At 40.9% G+C, this 20,256-nt stretch overlaps 1 protein-coding gene across 1 annotated transcript in view; it reads left to right on the top strand.

The window, feature by feature from the left end:
- ESYT3 (extended synaptotagmin 3) overlaps positions 1-20,256 on the top strand; it is a 94,866-nt gene that overhangs the window by 43,100 nt on the left and 31,510 nt on the right. Inside the window, exons 5-9 of the mRNA XM_044666679.1 lie at positions 2,159-2,225; positions 3,101-3,190; positions 6,632-6,687; positions 11,700-11,820; positions 18,919-19,089. Of these exons, the coding sequence (XP_044522614.1) occupies positions 2,159-2,225; positions 3,101-3,190; positions 6,632-6,687; positions 11,700-11,820; positions 18,919-19,089 (505 nt within the window). The remainder of the gene's footprint in view (positions 1-2,158; positions 2,226-3,100; positions 3,191-6,631; positions 6,688-11,699; positions 11,821-18,918; positions 19,090-20,256) is intronic.

Genomic DNA, 20,256 nt, shown 5'->3' with positions numbered 1-20,256 from the left:
CTGCTAATCATCTAGGTTTTTCTCTCCTTGATAAAACAACCATCCTGATTATTTTAAATTACTTTTTTTTTTAAACCCTTGTACTTCGGTGTATTTTCTCATAGGTGGAAGAGTGGTAAGGGTGGGCAATGGGGGTCAAGTGACTTGCCCAGGGTCACACAGCTGGAAGTGACTGAGGCCGGGTTTGAACCTAGGACCTCCTGTCTCTAGGCCTGACTCTCACTCCACTGAGCTACCCAGCTGCCCGCTTAAATTACTTTTTGCTGGAGATTTTTAAGGTGTTGGGGATCTTTGGAATTCATTTGTGCTAATAATGGGCAGGAGACACCCATCTTCATTATAATCACGCACTCTAATTAATGTTCCACTTGTTTTTAGGTATACTCTATTGAAGGTTTTTCTGAGAGTTTTGCCCAACACCTTAACCCTGGTGTAAAGTATCTACTGGTGCTGAGTTATCTGGGTCCTGAGGCAGAGTGGTGTAGTCTTGTGTTGACTATTTATGGGCTAACGCCTTTTCATATTTCTCATGTAATTATGAGAATGGTGGACCCTGATTTCCTGTACAAATATTGATACAGTATCTTTGTAATTAGGAGATGTGCTATTACATAAATAATTCATATGCATCATAACTATTTTTGCATAGTTTTGCATTCTTGCGTCACCTTCCCCTTCCTTATTTTAGGTCTTTTACAAATACAACTTGTTCTCTCTAGTTCTTATTGTGGGTTTTTCCCCTCATTTCACTGGCCGACTCTACTGTCTAAGGAGCCGCCTTCTCAGACTGGTTTCTTCCCTTTTCTGGCCTTGTGAAGTCAATTAAGCCCATTTACTGGGCCAAATACACATAGCCCCTTCTCCCCTGCCAATTTTCTTACTCTCACAAGTTGCCTATGAGTTTTTAGAGACAGAGAACCTACTCAATAGTCATTGCTCAGTTGTGTGTTTGCTTTTTTCATTATATTTAGCTTAGGAGGATGGGGAGTGAGGGGAAAGGAATGGGCACAAAGGGAGAGACAAAGAAATTGAGAGAATTTGTTAACTCTGTGCTAAGGGCTGGGGATATAAATACAAGTCATCAAAATAGTACCTGCCTTCAAGGAGGTTATATTATAAGGAAAGACAACACATAAGTAGAAACTGAAAAGGAGAGGGAGAGGGTAGGATATGGAAAGTGGCATGGAAGGAGGGGTGTGCTAGAGCCAGTTGTTAAATTCTTGACATAAGCATTTACACTTAAGAAATCAGCAAATGCTACAAATTAGGCCTTAATTTATTGCTTTATTGATTTCTAGACAAGAAAATGATGAAGAAAATGTCAGAAATTCAGATTAAACTTAAAATTATATTGAGTATATTTTTTCCAGAGAGCTGGTTATTAAACATTTATCAGCACACTAATACATGGAAGTCTGGGCCCCAGAAAGATAAGGAAAAAACCTCAACTATCAGAGCTGAAGGCAGAACCCAAGTTACTGATGGGGAGGAGGTGGAGGTTATGGTCTGAGTAGAGAAGATCTGGGCCCCAGAAAGATAAGGCAAAAGCTCATCTATCAAAGCTGAAGGACTCAGGAGTAGAACCCAAGATACTGCTGAGAAGGGGATGGAGGTGATGGTCTGAGTAGAGAAGGCATGGTTAATGCCATGGAGAACAGAACCCTAAGAGAGAGAGATAAAAATTTGCCTATCAGAACTGAGGGACCTGAAGCAGAGTACAACGTTCCAGTGAGGAGGAGGTGAGTTGCTCTAAGTAGAGAAAACATAAGATTAATAACATGGGCCAGGAAAGAAAGAAAGCCTTGGAAGGATTTCATAGCTGTCCTCGGGTGTCTGAAAGACTATCTTATAAAGCGATTGAACTGTTTTGCTTAATCTTAGAGGACAGATATAGGAACAGTGGTTAGAAGGCTCAGAGAGAGGTTTGGATTTAATGTAAGGAAAAGCTTTCAAAAATTTAGAGTCACTGAGCATTCTGCCACAGGATATTTTCAACCACAAGACTAGATGACTACTTCATATGGCTGTAATAGTTAGAATTCCTAATCCAAAGTCCTTTTCCTATCCCTGGAATTCTGGGATTTCCATGGGTGAAACTAGAACAAAACAATCCAGCCATTAGAATTAATGCCTTATATTCTTCCCTCTTCCCTTTCAGCTATATAGGAGACTGTGAGATCAGTGTGGAAATACAAAAAATGCCTGCTGGGGTGAATGGTATTCAGGTGGGTATTTTCTTGGGGGACAGGGGAGGTAGTAAAAAGAAGAGAGGAAAGAGCAGAGGAAAGACTCAAGTTACAAATGAAAGAGAGCTTTATTACATAGAGAGAGGAAACTTATATTTCAAGGATTATTCTCATTTTGGAACCCAGAAGATTTTCAGAGTCCAACTGAGAATGAGAAAATGTTCCCATTTGCTGAGGGCTGTCAAATTCCTAATTTTTTTAAAAATTGCTTTTTAAAAATCCACTTGGGAAAATTGCTCACTGTCTATGGAGCTAGTGGGGAGAATCCATTATGGAGGAAATGGCAGATCAGTTAGAAAGGAAGGTAAGAGAAGGAGAAAGCGTGAAAGTCTAATACAAAGAGTGAAGGAAATTTGCAGAAGCATGTACCGATCTCAAGGATCAATTGGATAAAAATCAAGGGCTAGTTTTGAAATGATTCTGAAACTCTAGGTCAAGTTCAGGTTTGAAGCTGCTATCCTGGGTACTCAGGATCCAGAGAAGGACATGAGTGTCAGAAATAGGGAGCAGAATGGGAGAGGGGTTGATTTGACTTGGTAAAATTTCTGCATCTTCCTTTCACTTGATGGCTTCATGGGACTCAGTGTCAGCATTCACATAAATTCATAGGCATGGTATTTGGGCTAGAGAATCAACTGTTTTAGATGAGTCTTTAAGGAACTCAGGATGTAGTGAGAAAGAATTAAGAACTATGACAGGATAAGACTCATAGAGCAAGAGATAGAAGACTAGCTAAGTTTGCAGAGCATGATGGGTAGAGGCTAGAGATTTTCTGATAATGGCCCTTACATTGTGAGGGACTAGGGCTTAGGCCTTAATCCTTACAAGAGATTTGTTTTTTGTGTGTATCATAGTTGCAGGGCACTCTTCGTGTGATCCTGGAGCCTCTCCTTGTTGATAAGCCATTTGTAGGAGCTGTGACTGTATTTTTTCTTCAAAAGCCTGTAAGTTGGGGGTTGGGGGATGGGGTGGGGTATGAATGGATAACTGAACAGTGGAAAGGGACATCACTATTGTCCTTAAAATACCACACTTCTTAAATACCTACTCTGTGCTAGACCTTGGAAAATGCAAAAAGGAGAATGATATTCATATCTGGGTTTCCATTTCCTCATTGCTAAAATGAGGAAATGGGGTGGATGAATGAATGAAGCATTTTTCTAGTTCTTACTCTTTGCCAAACATATGCTAAGCACTGAGGATACAAGTAGAAAAATCAAGACATTCTCTGATTTTTAAGGAGCTCACCTTTAATTAGAAAAGGTCACACAAAAGAAAGTTAGGCTGTAAGCAGAAGAAAAGGGTCATTTGGACTGAGTGCATCATTGGAGTGAATGGCAAGGCCCAGAGGTCCTTAGGATACAGAGGACCCAGGTTAAGAAGACCCTGTTGGGGCACAGCAAAGCATAAAGGAAGGACAGATATAAGACCTGATGATCCTCCATCTCATCAGAAGAAATGGAGTTATTGACTCCTCTCTCATCTATACCCTATGAACAGTCAAACAGCCAACTTAAAGGAAGGAGGTAAAAGGGTAGGTTTCCCTCAGGGGCAGCAGTTTTCCTACCACTTAGCAGTCCAGAAGTTTATGCTGGTCAGATCCCATTCTTTAGCACTCCATTCTGGGCACCACTTTGGAAGCAGGACTTTGACAATCTCAAGTAGGTCCAGAGGAGGGCAATCAAAATAACAAAGAGTCTTATAATTACGCTAGACAAGAATTACTTGAAGGAGCTGGGTAAAATTTGCATTTCAGTCATATCTGATTCTTCATGACCCCATTTAAGGTTTCCTTAGCAAAGACAGAGGAGTGATTTGCCATTTCCTTCTCCAGCTCATTTTATAGATGAGGAGACAGAGGCAAACAGGGTTAAATGACTTGCCCCAGATCATATAGCTAGGAAGTGCCTCAGGCCAGTTTTGAACTTAGGAAGATGAGTCTTCCTGACTCCAGGAAGCTCCAGCTTAGTGCTCTATCCACTGTGCCACTGAACTGCTTTTGTGCATAATTAGCCTGAAGAGAGAGAGAATTAAAGGGAATGTGACCTTTGGGTGGATGTCATATGAAAGAGATGATATTCTTTGTTGCTACAGGGGGCAGAATTAGGACCCGTACAGATAGTGAGGAAATACAGTAAAGCAGCTATCAGGATAAGGAATAAAGTCATAATAGAGATGTCCAAAATGAAGCATCCCCCTTGGGAACTGCCTTCTTAAGTAGTAAGTTCCTCATCACTAGAAATGTTCAAGTAGGGACTGTATGATCATTTGTCCAAGATGTAGTAGAAGGATTCATATATTAGGTATCAAATGAGATAATATGTGTAAAACACTTAGCATAGTGTCTAGCACATAGTAGGTGCTATGTAAAATCTAGCTATTATAATTATTATTTTGGAATTGGACAGGATACTATCTCAGGTCTTTTCCAATTCTGAGATTCCATTACTTCAGGTATGGCATGTTTCTTGTCTTTGAGGACTTCATAAAACTAAAAGAAGTCAAGCCTGCTATATCTGCCCCCTCTCCCCTTCTCTCTCTCTCTCTCTCTCTCTCTCTCTCTCTCTCTCTCTCTCTCTTTCTTCATTTCTCCCTTTCTCCCTTCCCCCTTTCTTTTTGCCCTTTTCTCCCCTTTCCATCCCCCTCCTTATCTCTCCCTCCCCCTCTTTCATTAGCTGTCTCTGGCTCTCTAACTCTCCCTCCCCATCTCTCCCTATCCCGGCTCTCTCCCCTGTATTCTTTAGGTGGGGCAGGGAGATTATTAGTGTGCTGAAGAAGACTGATACTAAAGGATTAAACTCAGGACAGAGGCTAGGAAAAGTGGTGTGGAAGATGTATGGGTTGGGCCTAGGAATCATACTCTTTGAATGTCACAAGGGGCTGAATAAGGGCAAGGTCAAAGTTGCCCTCTTGCATTTGATGGGCGTGGGGGGGGGGTTCCCCTCACATTGGCTCAGTTGATATAGTCACAGAATGTAGTCCCTCCCTTTTAAACATCTACTGAATCACCAGCAATTCTTGTTCAGTGGCCAATAAGGGAATTGTTTCATCATCTCCCAGTGCCAGGCCCCTTTAGAACTGAGTCACACGTGGCCTGGATCAGAGAGGGAGTTTATCATCTCTGATCTGCCCAAGTGATGAGTCACACATCTGGTCAGCTAGAAGCAGGAGGGCCACTTTGTGTATGCCCCATTCAATACTTGTTACATGCATGTAGGGATATTTTAAGTCTCTCTCTCCCGGGACATACTGCTATGGATGCCATACCTCATGTTTGTGTTTTTTAACCTTTACCCTCTGTCTTAGAATCATTGTGGTACATGGGTCGATAGGGATATGATTGGGGATGTAGACTCTAGTGCAAATATCAATAATATAGAAATAGGTCTTGATCAATGACACATGTAAAACCCAGTAGAATTGCGCATTGGCTACAGGAGGGGAAGGAGAGGAGGGGAGGGAAAGAACATGAATTATGTAACCATGGGAAAATTCTCATAATTCATCAATTAAATAAAATTTTAAAACAAAACAAAACAAAGAATAATCAATGTGGTCTATTGGTTCCAAGGCAGAAGAGTGGTGATGGGGATTAAATGACTTGCCCAGGATCACACAGAGGAGTGTCTGAGGTCAGATTCGAATCCAGGAGCCCCATCTCTTGACCTGCCTCTCTATTCGCTGTGTTCATGTTACTGCACTCCATACTTCATACCTTTTAAAGTATTCTTTGCATCCCTAACCCTTTAATATCTACCTTTTCCTATGTATGGTAGAAAGATAGCATCAGACAAGAGCTAGACTGATTGCCTCTACTTTCTGTATAAGATAGAGCTATCCAGGAGGGCAGATCTGTAGGAAGAGAATCATCCAGGCAGAGAATAACCAGACAAGAGCAAGAAATGATTATTCCAGGCCATCGCCAGGAGAAGAAAGAGAAATAAAAACTGGAGAAGACTTAGAGTGGGGAGAAAACTGATGGCATTGGTCCTACAGTGGCTTCATGTAACACACCTTGATGAAGCAACTCATTCTCCACCACATGCTGAGACTCTGCACCCTTTGTGGAGATAGAATAGAAGAAAAACACATCTAGAAAGTGTTCTCTGTGTATCGGGCACCATGAGGATCCAAATGCGATGGCAGTATTTAAGATGACCCTAACCCTTCTTCCCCACATGCATTGAACATTCCGACGAGCTCCCTGTAAGATCTATTCTTTAGGACCAAGCGTCTAGCTTGGTAGATGAAAATGTTCTCTTTGATGCTCTGCCTCTTCCCATGATGCTTTTTTTTGTTTTATGTTTAATATTTCCCTCCATTCATTGAATAATCTTCTCTCTTCATTCTCTGATGTGACTGGTTTCTCTTCTGGTCTCTTGCAGCACCTGCAGATAAACTGGACCGGCCTGATGAACCTCCTGGATGCTCCAGGTATCAAGTAAGTGTTGATGTCTTAGAGAACTACGTTGCCCATGGGCCAGGAGAAAGCAAACAAGTCAATTCTGCAACTGCTTAATAGCTTAGCCTGGTTGGGCAAAGTTGTTCTCCCAGCCCTCCCCACCATCCCCACCTCACATTCTCCCCTGTGCCAGCTTTCAGTAGTAGCATGATATGCAAACCTGGCCCCTTTGGGTCAAGTCCAGATATTGACTTTATAGCATCTTGGAATTTTATCCTCAAGTCAACACCGACTGCCCTAGTCCTGCCCCTGGAGGGAACTGGCTGTCTGGGTGGTTCTCACAATGTCTCCCCATATAGCCAGCCGAGCAGCTCTACTCCTCTCTTCTCGTAGGAGGAAATGTAAGCTTCCTATTGGGAGAACCATAGAATGAGGAGTTTAGAGTTGGATGAGACCTCCGTGGTCATTGAGTCCTACCCTCTCATTCTAATGGTTAAGGAACAGAAACAGAGATTTAAGTGACTTGCCTAGAGTCATACAGCTAGGAGGTGTCTGAGAGTGGATTCAAAGCTCTTCCTAACTCAACATTCAGCATTTAATCCACTACCCCACACTGTTTTTTTTTTTATTAAACTTCCTTTGGGCACTTTAAACGTTTATTTAGAAATAATGAACTATATTTTTAAATTTCTGGGATTCAAACAGGGAAGCAAGATGACATAGTGGGGTGGGGAGGAAGCACAGGATATAATGTCAAAACATCTGGGTTCAAGTCAGTGAGCATTTTGTTAATCATCTACTGTATGGCAAACACTATATGAAGCATTGGGTACCAATCCCAGTTTTACATTCTTATCGTAAAGTGAAGGACTTTGATGAGAAGGTCTTTAAACTTGTTACCATTTCTATATCCTCTTGAGGTTATAGACCTTAAAATAAGGGTGGAGAGGGCCAGCTGGGTGGCTCAGTGTGTACAGAGAGCCAGCTAGACCTGGAGTTGGGAGGTCATGAGTTCGAATGTGGCCTCAGATACTTCCTAGCTGTGTGACCCCAGGCAAGTCACTTAATCCTAATTGCCTAGCCTTTACCACTCTTCTGCTTTGGCACTGATAACTTAGTACTGAACCAAAGATGGAAGAAAAGGGTTGGAAAAAAAATAAGGGTGGAGAGCTCTCATCTGCACAGTCCTGAAAGAAGGCTGCATGATCAGATCTTTAGAGGTCATTGTTTCTGCTGATTTCTGTGATTCTTTGAGACTGAGAAAAGTCAGAGTGAAAATTCAGTCCTCGGTTCCCTTTTTTCTTCACATGAGAGATAAATACAACTAACCATCCCCCACCACATACTCACACAAAAGTCAGTCCTGAGCACCTGCTAAGCAGTATTAGAGTGGATATCATGAAGAGATACAGAGAAAGGAGGAAGCATGGGCCCTTCCCTCAAGGGTCTCTTAGTCTAAAAGGGGAGATGTGGTCCCTGCCCTTGGTCCCTAGCTTATACACAACAAACATGTATAAGGACATAAGGATTAATAGGGGGCTCGTATATCGTATATACGTAGAGCGGGGTTAGTGAAGTAGGGGAAAGAGATGTTGGTGTGAGGGCATCCCTAGGAGACTGATGGTATAGAAAATCCCAATTAAATAGCTGCTACCCTCAGATTCTCCCTTGATAGCTAAACATAAAAATATTCCCTGCTTTATAGAAGCTGAGTAGTCATTTAATATAAACATGCCTCTCTGGGAAATACAGGTTGGACCAGAATAGGTTGGAATTTGCGTACCCAGTGCTAGCCATGAATTCCAAGCCTTCGCTTGGGCTGATTCCCTGCTGTGGCTTAGAAATCACCTTAGGAGAGTAAGAGGGATTGTGGTCCTCACTGTCCTCTTAACTTTTTAAGTCCATATGAACAGCCTACCCTGGTGGGCGTTGTGGACAGCTCATCTTCGGAACCACAGTTCATGGCTAGCAGAATCATTTCTTCTTGGTCTGAGCAACTCTACTATACAACTCCTATTATAGAACAGGACCTACCACGCCATTCTGCTTCTTCAAACATCCTCTTCTGGGTCAACATCCCTCATAAACCTGTCTCCTTATCCTGATGTATTTGATCCTGCCCTGTGGTTTCCAGAACATTACCTCCTGACACACTACTCTATGGAGTTTAGTGGAGTGGGGTTGGGCTGAGGAAGGATTAGAGGGGATGATGGTAGATGCTTCTTTAATGCAGCAAGAAATATCCCCTCCTCCTGACTCAGTGAGAATCGGCAGAGATCATTCAGGTAGGAGGAGCCCTGCGACTCCCTACCTCTCGGAGAAGACTACCACCCCTATTTGCTCTGAGTTGCAAGATGCGAATGAGGTTGCTATACCATATTTGGGGGTATACTATTTCAGCAGAATCCTATAGGGAGTTGGGATCTGGAAAAGAGAAAACAAAGCAGTCCGGGTACTCTGTTCTGCCATTTCAAATTACCACCCTTGTCTCTACCATCATTTTCCTTTGCCCAAAAAAAACCACTTGTTAGATCCCTTTTCTGAATTCTTCAGTCTGCTTTCCCTGGTAAAGTGGAGAGAATGTTGGATTTAGACCTCGGTTTGAACCCTGGTCCTGATTTTCATTGCCTGAATGACCCTAGGCAAGTCATTTATCCTCTCTGGGTCTCAGTTCTCTCACCTGTAAAATGAAAGAGTTGGACTAACTGGCCTCAGAGGTCTCTTCCAGTCCTAAGTTTTTGATCTTATGATTCTATGCCCGGTAGCCATATTACCATCAGCCTTGAGGGTGCAATTAGGTTATAGGAAAGTCCTGAGCCTTCTAAATAAAACCTAGGTCGGTCCTAGGGATAACGATGATGCTTGACTGCTGTGTAGACATGTTCACACATACATGTGAAAGCATGCATATATAGGCAAACAAATTTCCATGTACTCATGCATTTATTCATTGAACTCATACATATATGTAGTCACCACTCCAAGGACCTCCATAATTCTTCTATTATTCATTCTTCTACAATTCTTGGCATGAACCAGACCAAGTTTTGGGGGAAAGAGGGATGTTTAGAATTGGATGAGGCCTTGAAGGTGATTGAGTCCAACTCCCCCATTTTTCAAGTTAGGAGACTGAAGCACCCAGTAAAGTTAAATTGCTTCCCAGGGGTCTCATGGCTACTACATATGGAGACTTGGGGATGTTAGAGTCAATTTTTCCAACCTATCTGGCTACATGTAGAACTTCTTCCTAAATCTATTTTAGCTTAAAGTTGTTTTTTTCAACTATCTCTTTTGTAACTTTCATATTCTTAATGTCTGACATTATGAATATAAATAGTTCATTATCTATACTAGGGGAAATTGAGGGAGCGGAGTGGAAAAATTCAAAACATTTATAGTTCACTTTGAAAATTAACTTGATGCCATGCATGATAGTATATACCCAGAGCCTGAGGTTAGCAAATCTCTTGAGCTTAAGAGTTCTGAGCTACATGGGGTAAGTAGGTAACACAATAGATAGAGCACCAGGTCTGGAATCAAGAGGACTTGAGTTAAATTTGGCCTCAGACACTTCCTAGCTGGGTGACCACAGGCAAGTCCCTTAACTGCAATTGCCTAGCCTTTGCCACTCTTCTGTCTTAGAACTGATACTAAGACAGATAGTAAGGGTTTTTTTTTTTAAAAAAGAGCTCTGAGCAGCAGTGAGTTTAATTATGTGGGTATCTGAATTATGTTTAGCATTATGAGCCTCCAGAAGCTAGGGACGACCAGGTTACCTAAGGAGGAACAAACCACGCCAAGCAGAGAGTGAATCCAGTTAAAAATCTCCTATGCTAATCAGTAGTGGAATAGACTTTCAAATAGATTCTCAGCCTAGATAACATAGGGAGAACCAGTCTTTACTTTTTTTTTTTTTTTTTTTAAGAAAGAGAAGAGAAATGGAAAGGAAAGAAAGGAGAGAGGAAAGAGAAAAGGGAAAAAAGTTAATTAACTATACTCATGAGGATAAACATATACTCTTTCCCTTTGTACCCCAATGTCTTCCTCTGTCTGGCCCTTTTGTTTGGGCAGCTGGCTATGCCCAATTAAGGTGAGAAGTCATGGGGAAGCCTGGATAATCCATAATTTCAAGATAATCTGAAATCAGTTTTGTAATCATGACAACAATGATTGTATTTTTATTTTTAATTAATTTATTTATTTTATTTATAATATTTCCCCATGGTTACATGATTCATATTCTTTCCCTCCCCTCAAACCCCCTTGAGCCCCCCATAGCCCACATGCAATTCTACTAGGTTTTACATGTATCATTGATCAAGACCTATTTCCATATTATTGATAGTTGCACTAGGGTAATTGTTTAGCCTCTACTTCCTCAATAATATCCACTTCAACCCATGTGTTCAAGCAATTGTTTTTCTTCTGTGTTCCTACTCCCACAGTTCTTCCTCTGAATATGAATAGTGTTCTTTCTCATAAGTTCCTTTGGATTGTCCTAGATCATTGCATTGCTGCTAGCAGAGAAGTCCATTACATTCGATTGTGCCACAGTGTATCCATCTCTATGTATAAGGTTCTCCTGCTTCTGCTCCTTTCATTCTGTATCAATCAATCCCTGGAGGTCTTTCCAGTTCACATGGAATTCCTCCAGTTATTCCTTTGAGCACAATAGTATTCCATCACCAACAGATACCACAATTTGATCAGCCATTCCCCAATTGAAAGACATACCCTCATGTGTTTTTTCTTAAAACCCTTACTTTCCATCCTAGAATAAATACTGTCTATTGGTTCCAAGGCAGAAGAGTGGTAAGGGCTAGGCAATGGGTGTTAAGTGACTTGCCTAAGGTCACACAGCTAGGAAGTGTCTGAGGTCAGATTTGAACCCAGGACCTTCCATATATGGGCCTGGCTCTCAAATCACTGAGCTACCTAGCTACCCCCAATGATTGTATTTTTTTTTAATTCAGAGAGCCAGAGGGTGTGTGTTGTTGGAGTAATATTGGGTATGATCATCACTGTCCCATCTAATGTTTCTGTTGCCCCAGTGATGTGTCAGACAGCCTGTTTGAAGATCTCATCGCTGCACACCTTGTACTGCCAAACAGAGTGACTGTCCCTGTGAAGAAAGGGCTGAATATAACCAACCTTCGGTTCCCGCTACCCTGCGTGAGTGCCCAATTCAGGCCTTTACAGAGAGGGAGGAAAAAGAAATCAGTCCCTACCAGGATTGGCACAGGGCTTTATTATTTTTTTTTAATTAAACCCTTACCTTTCATCTTAGAATAAACACTGTGTATTGTTTCTAAGGCAGGAGAGTGGTAAGGGCTAGGTAATGGGGGTTAAGTGACTTGCTCAGGATCAAACAGCTGGAAAGTGTCTGAGGTCAGACTTGAACCCAGGACCTCCCATCTCTAGGCTTTGCTCTCTATCTACTGAGCTACCCAGATGCCCAAAGCACAGGGCTTTAGACACAGTAGGTATCCAGTTCATGGCGAAGGCTGGGTTAGTGTTAGTGACATGGTTTCTCCAAACATAAATTGGGAAAATTTCCTTTTTTGTCCCTGCCTTCATCCAAAGGATGTTATCACTTATATAAGACAATGGAAGAGAAAAGCTCCTTCATAAGGAAGGAAAAGTACTTTTATCACCTTTATCCCAGATATATCCTTCCATTCTCTCTTTCCTAGAGAGCAATCTATTGTAATGAAAAATTTATAAAAGAGAACAAGAAACAGTTGAGCAAAACTAACTTAACACATCAACTATATCCAATACCTTGGGAAGTGTTCTCCCCCAAGAATCCCCCACTTCTGCAAGCAGTGGAGGGAAGTAAGTTTTCCCCTCTCTTCTTTTCAAGGTCAAATTTGATCACTACAATTACAAAATTCAATTTTATTTGTTCTTTTACATCATTTTAGTTATATATATGGTTTTCCTGGTTCTATTCCCTTCATTTTGCATCAGTCAGTTCAACTTTCCTATGGATTGGAAGTTCATCTTTAACCTAGAGGACTTGTTATTATATGGTCAAAGAGAGGCCGTTGTGTGGTCATTTGCATTGCTCAGTCATTGTCAATCATGTCCAACTCTGTGAACCCATTTAGGGTTTTCTTGACAAAGATCCTGACGTGATTTGTCATTTCCTTCTCCAGCTCTTTTTACAAATGAGGAAACAGAGAAAGTGTTAACTGAATTGCCCAGAGTCACACAGCTAGTAAATGTCTGGGGCTGAATTTGAACTCAAGTCTTCCTGCCTCTAGGCCCAATAATTTATGCCAGTGATGGTGAACCTATGGCACAGGTGCCAAATATGGCATGCAGAGTGCTCTCTGTGGGCATATGGCCACCCTTCTTTCCCCACCTCCCTACGCAGAATTCATTACTAGAAAGGCAGAGGGACTCTGGTGGAGCTGCTCCCCTCTCCTTCCCTACCACACCTGGTAACATTTTTTCACATCCTCTGCCCAGCAGCCAATGGGAGCACACAGGTGGAAGAGCTGGAGGGGAGCAGAGTGCTCAGGCTACTCCCCTCCCCCTCTCTACACTCACTGAGGACATTCCTCACTTCATCCACCCCTCTGCCCAGCAACCTAATGGGAATGCTTCCTCTTTCCCCTGAGTGGGGTAAGGGAAGGGGCGCATGGCACAAGGTCTCTGGGTAGGGGATGGCCCTGGTACTCCATCTCCAAAAGGTTTGCCATCACTTCCCTCTGCCATTTAGATGTCCCCTTGTGTACTCACACTGGTAAATAAACCAGCCTTTTTCTGGGCCCTTTGATCTGCAAGGAGATATACTTGGGAAAAGAATCTAGTGGCTTCCCAATGACGGGGACTGTTTGGGTCACTACCTGGTCAGAGTCTACAAAGTGAGAAGCATAGCACACCCAGGCAGGAGAGGAATGAGGAAATATCTCATTGAACCTTAAGTTCACAAGCTCACATCTTTCTTCTCCTTGTCTTCTGTACCTCCTTGTTAGTTATGAGTTCTGACATTCTGAGCTAATTAGCCATTCTTTTACATCATCAGATTTACTTTCATTGTTCAGCTCTGGTCTTCTCATTCAATCCCTATCCTTTGGGCAAATATCTCTTTTAATCTGTTTATTTATTTCAATACTCTGTTTACCTTCTCTCAGGCTTGATAGCTCCTTTATTTGTCTTTTCCGGGGAATTTCCTTCTAGTGGCATCTAGTTTCTTACTGGACAGCCTCGTTTCTATCATCTGCCTCCTTGCCAAAAATGCGTGAACAGTTCATGTTTGGCCACCATTTGCCCACTTTAAAATATATTATTATATTGCTCCTTCCCCTAAATTCTCCCTACTCTAAATTCAAAGATGTAGTGACATAATGGAAAAAGCACAGACTTGTCAGAAGTTCATATTTTAAATTCTGCCATTTGCTGGCTTTCTTGTTCTGAACAAGTAGCATCACTTTTATGAGCCTCAGTTTCCCCATTGGTAATATGAAGAAGTTGGACTAGATGACTTCTAAGGTTTCTTACAACTCCAATGTTTCTTGAGTGTTTGTGAATGTGGTGGAAGTTGGAGCACAGGATAACCTAGATAATAGTCCCCACAATGAAAGGGAGAATTGGTCCAACTAACTTTGAAGAGATTTTGTCATCTGCAAACCCAACAAACAGGCAGCTGGGTGGTACAATGGATAGAGTGCTGAGCCTGGACTCATCTTCCTGAGTTCAAATTTGACCTCAGACACTAGCTGTGTAACTCTAGCCAAATCACTTAACCCTGTTTGCCTCAGTTTCTCATCTATATCTAAAATGAGCTGGAGAAGGAAATGACAAACCATTCCATTTGTGGTCATGAAGAGTTGGGCACAACTGAAAACCACTCAACAACAATAACCCAACAAGGTCATATAATCAGATTCACTTCACCGAGGGATATTCAATGGCTATCAGCATACAACTGATTATTTAAACATCACAATATTACTGTTTATTATCTAGTGTAACAGACATCAAAAGAAAATTGACAACTTACATTAAAAAACTTAAGGGGAATTTTTTGAAAAACTAACAGACATATTAAAATGTCCAATTTAAAACAATTGTAACAATTCAGTTTATAATTCAGTTCTTCAGTGTATTCTTGAGATGACCATTATAGGTATAATTCTTCTACAGGTCCTCATTCTCTGTAACTCTTAAAAAATAAAAAACAAAACATATAATGTCTGATATTATGGGGTAAGTTCATGTCCCACTATTTCCCATTGCAGGTAGCTAAATGGTGCAGTAGATAGAGTGCTGGGCCTGGAGTCAGGAAGACTCATCTTCAATTAGTTCAGATCTGTCCTCAGACATGTACTAGCTATGTGACCCTAGCCAAGTCACTTAACACTGTTTGCCTTGGTTTCCTCATCTATCAAATGAGTTGGAGAAAGAAATGACAAACCACTCCAGTGTCTTTGCCAAGAAAACCCCAAATGGAGTCATAAAGAGTCCAACACAACTAGAATGGCTGAACAACAACAAAAAATTTCCCATTTCACTGTCTATCTTACCTCTTCCAGCACTGAATCTTATTCACCTGTGGCATGCCACACTCAATCATCCATTACATGAGCACGACCTCACTGCATTTGGTTTATGATCACAAGCATGGAAAAGGACAATATAAATAACGTCCCTCCCTTCCTGAACTGAAATCCACCTTTGCGGTTCTGTGTGTACCTGCACAACCTTAGATATGTTTAACCATGCCTGTCATTTTTTAAAGTTTTTTTTTCAATCAGCAAAAATCTGTGCTCTCTCTCACTCATTCGCCCCAGTTGAAAAAGAAAGATAAAACTCCTGTTAAAAACATATATAGGGGGGCAGCTGGGTAGCACAGTGGATTGAGAGCCAGGCCTAGAGACGGGAGGTCCTAGGTTCAAATCCAGCCTCAGACACTTCCCAGCTGTGTGACCCTGGGCAAGTCACTTGATCCCCATTGCCTACTCTTACCACTCTTCTGCCTTGGAGCCAATACACAGTATTGACTCTAAGATGGAAGGTAAGGGTTTTTAAAAAAAATAAACATATATAGTCAAGCAAATAAATTAGCACGACTTTTTTTTCCATTGTAGATAGAGGACAAGCCATGGATATATGATTTATAACAACTTTTTAAAGATTGTCCTACCTTTAAGTCCTTCCTCTGGTATTTGTATGTGACTATAGGCAAGATATTCTGAATCAATTAGGAATATTCAAAAAATACATGAAAAGTATTCTTAAATATTGCTATGTCTAGCTTCTTTGATAAAACTATCTCTTTTCATTTAAAATATACATATATAAATTGGGAAAGGCCATAGTTTTGACTTTTCTCTTTGGGACCATGTGATTGAGGCATCACTACCACCTCTTGGTAGTTTACCCTAATTACAGGCAAAATGATCCAGGAAGAATTCTCCAGGATGCTGATCTTGCAAATCTATACAGATAGTCATGAAAGTAATGCCACAATGGAAATGATTTATAATAAAGGCTTCCTATCTAGATCAGCCTTTTGACACTGATTCTTCAGCATACTTGTAGTTGGCAAGACTAATAAGGGAATAAAAATAATATTGGCTGACTTAAAAAGAACTGAATCAGTAGGTTAGAAAAGTGTTGGAGGGAAGTGCATAGTCGGGGCTATTGCCAGCCAAACAACCCCCTTGGTGGGGTTCCCTTTAGTAGAGTAATAGACATTCTGCTGAAAGCAATAGAAAAGCATACATGGCCCCACACCTCTTGCAGTCATTCTTGCTACCAGAGTAGTCAGGGAGTATTTCATGAAGGAGATGGAATTTCATTCAAATAAAAGATATTCATTTGATAACTATAGAGTATGGGGGGAAAGTAATTTTAAGGAGAAAGAGTGGAACAAAGAAAACCTTGGACATACCATGTAAGGGTGCCAAAATGATTGCTAACATGTGTAGAGCACTTCAAGATGAACAAAAACTCTGAATAGGGACAGCTAGGTTTGAGAGCCAGGTCCAAAGACATGAGGTCTTGGGTTCAAATCTGACCTCAAAATATTTCCTAGTCCTCACCACTCTTCTGCCTTGGAACCAAAACACAGCATTGATTCTAAGATGGAGGGTAAGAGTTTTTTAAACTCTTAAAAAGAAAAACACTTCATATACATTAATAGATGTATTAATCCCATTTTGTAAATGAGGAAACAGTCTCAGATTAAGTAATTAATTCACAGTCACACAACTATTAAGTGTCTAAGGCAGAATTTGAATCTGGACCATCTCTACTCCATAGTTCTTTCTACTATATCAAATTACTTCTCAGTAATCTATCTTTTACTAGTTGAATTTAGCTTAGAATCTCACTGATATACAAATATCAATAATATGGAAATAGGTCCTGATCATTGACACATGTAAAAACCCAGTGGAATTTAGCATCAGCTACAGAAGGGGGACAGAGGGAGGGGAGGGAAAGAACATGAATATTGTAACCATGGAAAAATATTCTAAATTAATTAAATAAAATTTAAAAAATAATAATCTTGCTGATGTGATCAGAGTAATGTCCCAGGCACTTGAGATTCAGAGAGACACTTTATCTCACTGACAACCTATTTAAAAATTATTTCTTAGAATGGGTTGCTTCTCTCCCTGGGATAATTACCTCCATTTAAAGTTGATTCTTACTTTTCTCAATGTCAGAGCATGATATTTTCTGACCTTTTCCTCAAATTGAGTGCTCCCAATTTGGAGCCCATAGTCTCTTATGCAGTGATTACAGTGCCATCTATATGAAAAGGAAAATTGGTGGAGGAAATTTCTTTTTTCAGGGAGGCTAGTTGAGATTTAGATATGTCAAATTTGAAGCTATCCAAATGGAAATGGCCAGTGGGTGCTGAAATCATAAGAGCATGGAATTAGAGGGCATACAAAAGAAAAGGAAACTGAGACAGAGAAACAGAGAGAAGTTAAGTAACTTCGTGTCATGTGAATCGGCTTGCCAAGAGAATAAATATGAAAAGAACAGAGGACTAAAGACTGACTTTGGGGGTGGGGTGGGTCTGAAAGAGAGAGACTGGTAGCAAAGGAATCAAAGTGGAAGGAGAACTAGAAGAATGTAGTGTCATAGGAAAGAAGAGGGAGAGAGTTTTTTAAAAAGAGCATGGGCAGCAGTATTAAAATGAGAGAAGGAAAGAACAGCTTTCACATCATGGCTGGTACAGACAATACGGTTGGTAGAAATTCATACACCTTTGATGTTGTTGTTTAGTCATACCTGACTCTTCCTGATCCCATTTGTGGTTTTCTTGGCATAGATTGGAGTGGTTGGCCATTTCCTTCTCCAGCTCATTTTATTGATGAGAAAACTAATGCAGAGTTAAGTGACTTACCCAGGGTCACACAATAAGTGTCTGAGGCCAGATTTGAACTCAGGAAGATGGATCTTCCCAGCACTCTATCTTCTCTGTCACCTGGAAATTAGATGGAAAGAAGACAAGGGAAAGAATTCCAGGTATGGAAGATAGCCAATGAAAATTCCTAGAGAAAAAAAACATATTAAACATTTCTACCTTTGCTAAGTCTTATAGCTTCTCCATTAAGGAGAATCCAATTTACCATTGGATCAGAAGACAAGGATAGGAGCAGTGAGATGGTTCAGTGGATAGAGAGCCTGGCCTGTAGTTGGGAGATCCTGGGTTCACATTTGGCTTCAGACATTTCCTAGCTGTGTGACCCTCAGTAAGTCACTTAACTCCAATTGCTCTTCTGCCTTAGAACCAAAAAAAAAAGAAAAGGAAGAAGGCAAGGATAGAAATCATTATGACATTTACATATTATAGTAAGAAATGTGTCCTATATTAAACCCATTTAAAGACTATAAACATAAAGAATGATATTTGGCCTGCAGATGTCCCAAATATCACCATGGAATCATATGCTATTAGACCTAGAGGGTTTAATTTAGATAATCTATTCTGGTGTCTTCATTTTATAAGTGAGTAAATGGAGGCCTAGAAAACTAAAAGAATTTGCCCACTTATGCAATATCCTCTACATGAGATTTTTCTGTGTTAAAATAAACTTAAAATCCTGAAACGTACATCAGATGACTCTATAGGTATGTTAGAGGTGCTAGGAGGAAAACCTCCCTAAGTTTGAAATTTTGCTGTGGTTTAACCACCTTCAGATGTTGGAGAATTTACTGTCATAAGAATCTTGCTGAGAGACATCTCCTTTGTTTTTTAGAGGGTTTCTGTGAACTTAGTGTGGGGATGCTGTTTTTCAGGGAGTGATCAGAGTTCACTTGTTGGAGGCTGAGAAACTAGAGCGAAAGGATGGATTTCTGGGGTTGAAAGGCAAGTCAGATCCATACGCCGTGGTAACTATTGGCCTCCAACATTTCCGGAGCAAGACTGTATGCAGGAACTTGAATCCTACCTGGAATGAAGTTTTTGAGGTAAGAGCATCCCCAGAATCCTCTCCTTTTTACTCTCTAATCTTCTGGATCTGACTGTCTTTCCAGCTCTCCATGTCCTTTTTGTCTCTCCAAGGACAATCCTACTGTATGTTCCATAGAAACGCCTAATCCTTAGAAAAATTGTTGGTGAAAAAAAAGAAAGAAAAAATGTAGGTGAGGTTTGTCCTTAGCATTCTTCTTTCTCTCTTCCCTCTACCATGATCTTGATATCCCGATGTGATCCCCACTACCTAATAATAATAGCTAACATTTATATAGCACCCGTTATGTACCAGGGACTGTGTGCTAAGTGCTTTACAAATATTGTGTCATTTAAGCCTCATAATAATCCTAGGAGGTAATTGCAGTGGTTGTTTCCATTTTACAAATGAGGAAACTAAGACTTACAGAAGTGTTGAGTGACTCGCCCATGTTCACACAGCAAGTAAGTGCCCCAAGGACAGCTTTGAAATCAGGCCTCCTTGGATCCACTGTGCCATCTAGCTGCCCAGTGTTTCCCAGAGAGCTGCTCTTTCTGAGTTCCATTCCATATTCTGGATGGCTCTCAGATATTTTTGGAAGTCCCTGACCTTGTCCTCACCCCCTCCTACCAACCTCAAAATTCTCCTAATGTATATTTAATAGCCTTGGGGTTTTGACCTCTGCTTTTCAGTGTCATAGTTAGCTAATTCCATTAAAATAATACTGGTGTGTTCACGGGACAGTACGATCATTTCTTTCTATAATATATGTACTTTATAAGGATTTCGTGCAGATAGTCTCTGCTTTTGTTCCCTAACCCAGAGAAGTGTTGCTGAAATTGGACTAGATGGTCTCCAAAGTGCTGTCCAGCTCTAAATCTTGTTAAGAATTTCTGACCTGGGGACAGCTGGGTAGCTCAGTGGAATGAGAGCCAGGCCTAGAGACGGGAAGTCCTAGGTTCAAATTTGGCCTTGGACACTTCCCAGCTGTGTGACCCTGGGCAAGTCATTTGACCCCCATTGCCTACCCTTACCACTTTTCTGCCTTGGAGCCAATACACAGTACTGACTCCAAGATGGAAGGTAAGGGTTAAAAAAAAAAAAAAGAATTTCTAACCATAGAGAAAGGTAGCAGAAAATGAGTCAGGGGACAGCCTCTGGCAGAATTATGAAGTAGGCAGAATTT

Source organism: Gracilinanus agilis, chromosome 3 (genome assembly GCF_016433145.1).
Source record: "Gracilinanus agilis isolate LMUSP501 chromosome 3, AgileGrace, whole genome shotgun sequence".
Taxonomy (NCBI): Eukaryota; Metazoa; Chordata; class Mammalia; order Didelphimorphia; family Didelphidae; genus Gracilinanus; species Gracilinanus agilis.
This window is presented reverse-complemented; position numbering and strand designations above follow the sequence as displayed.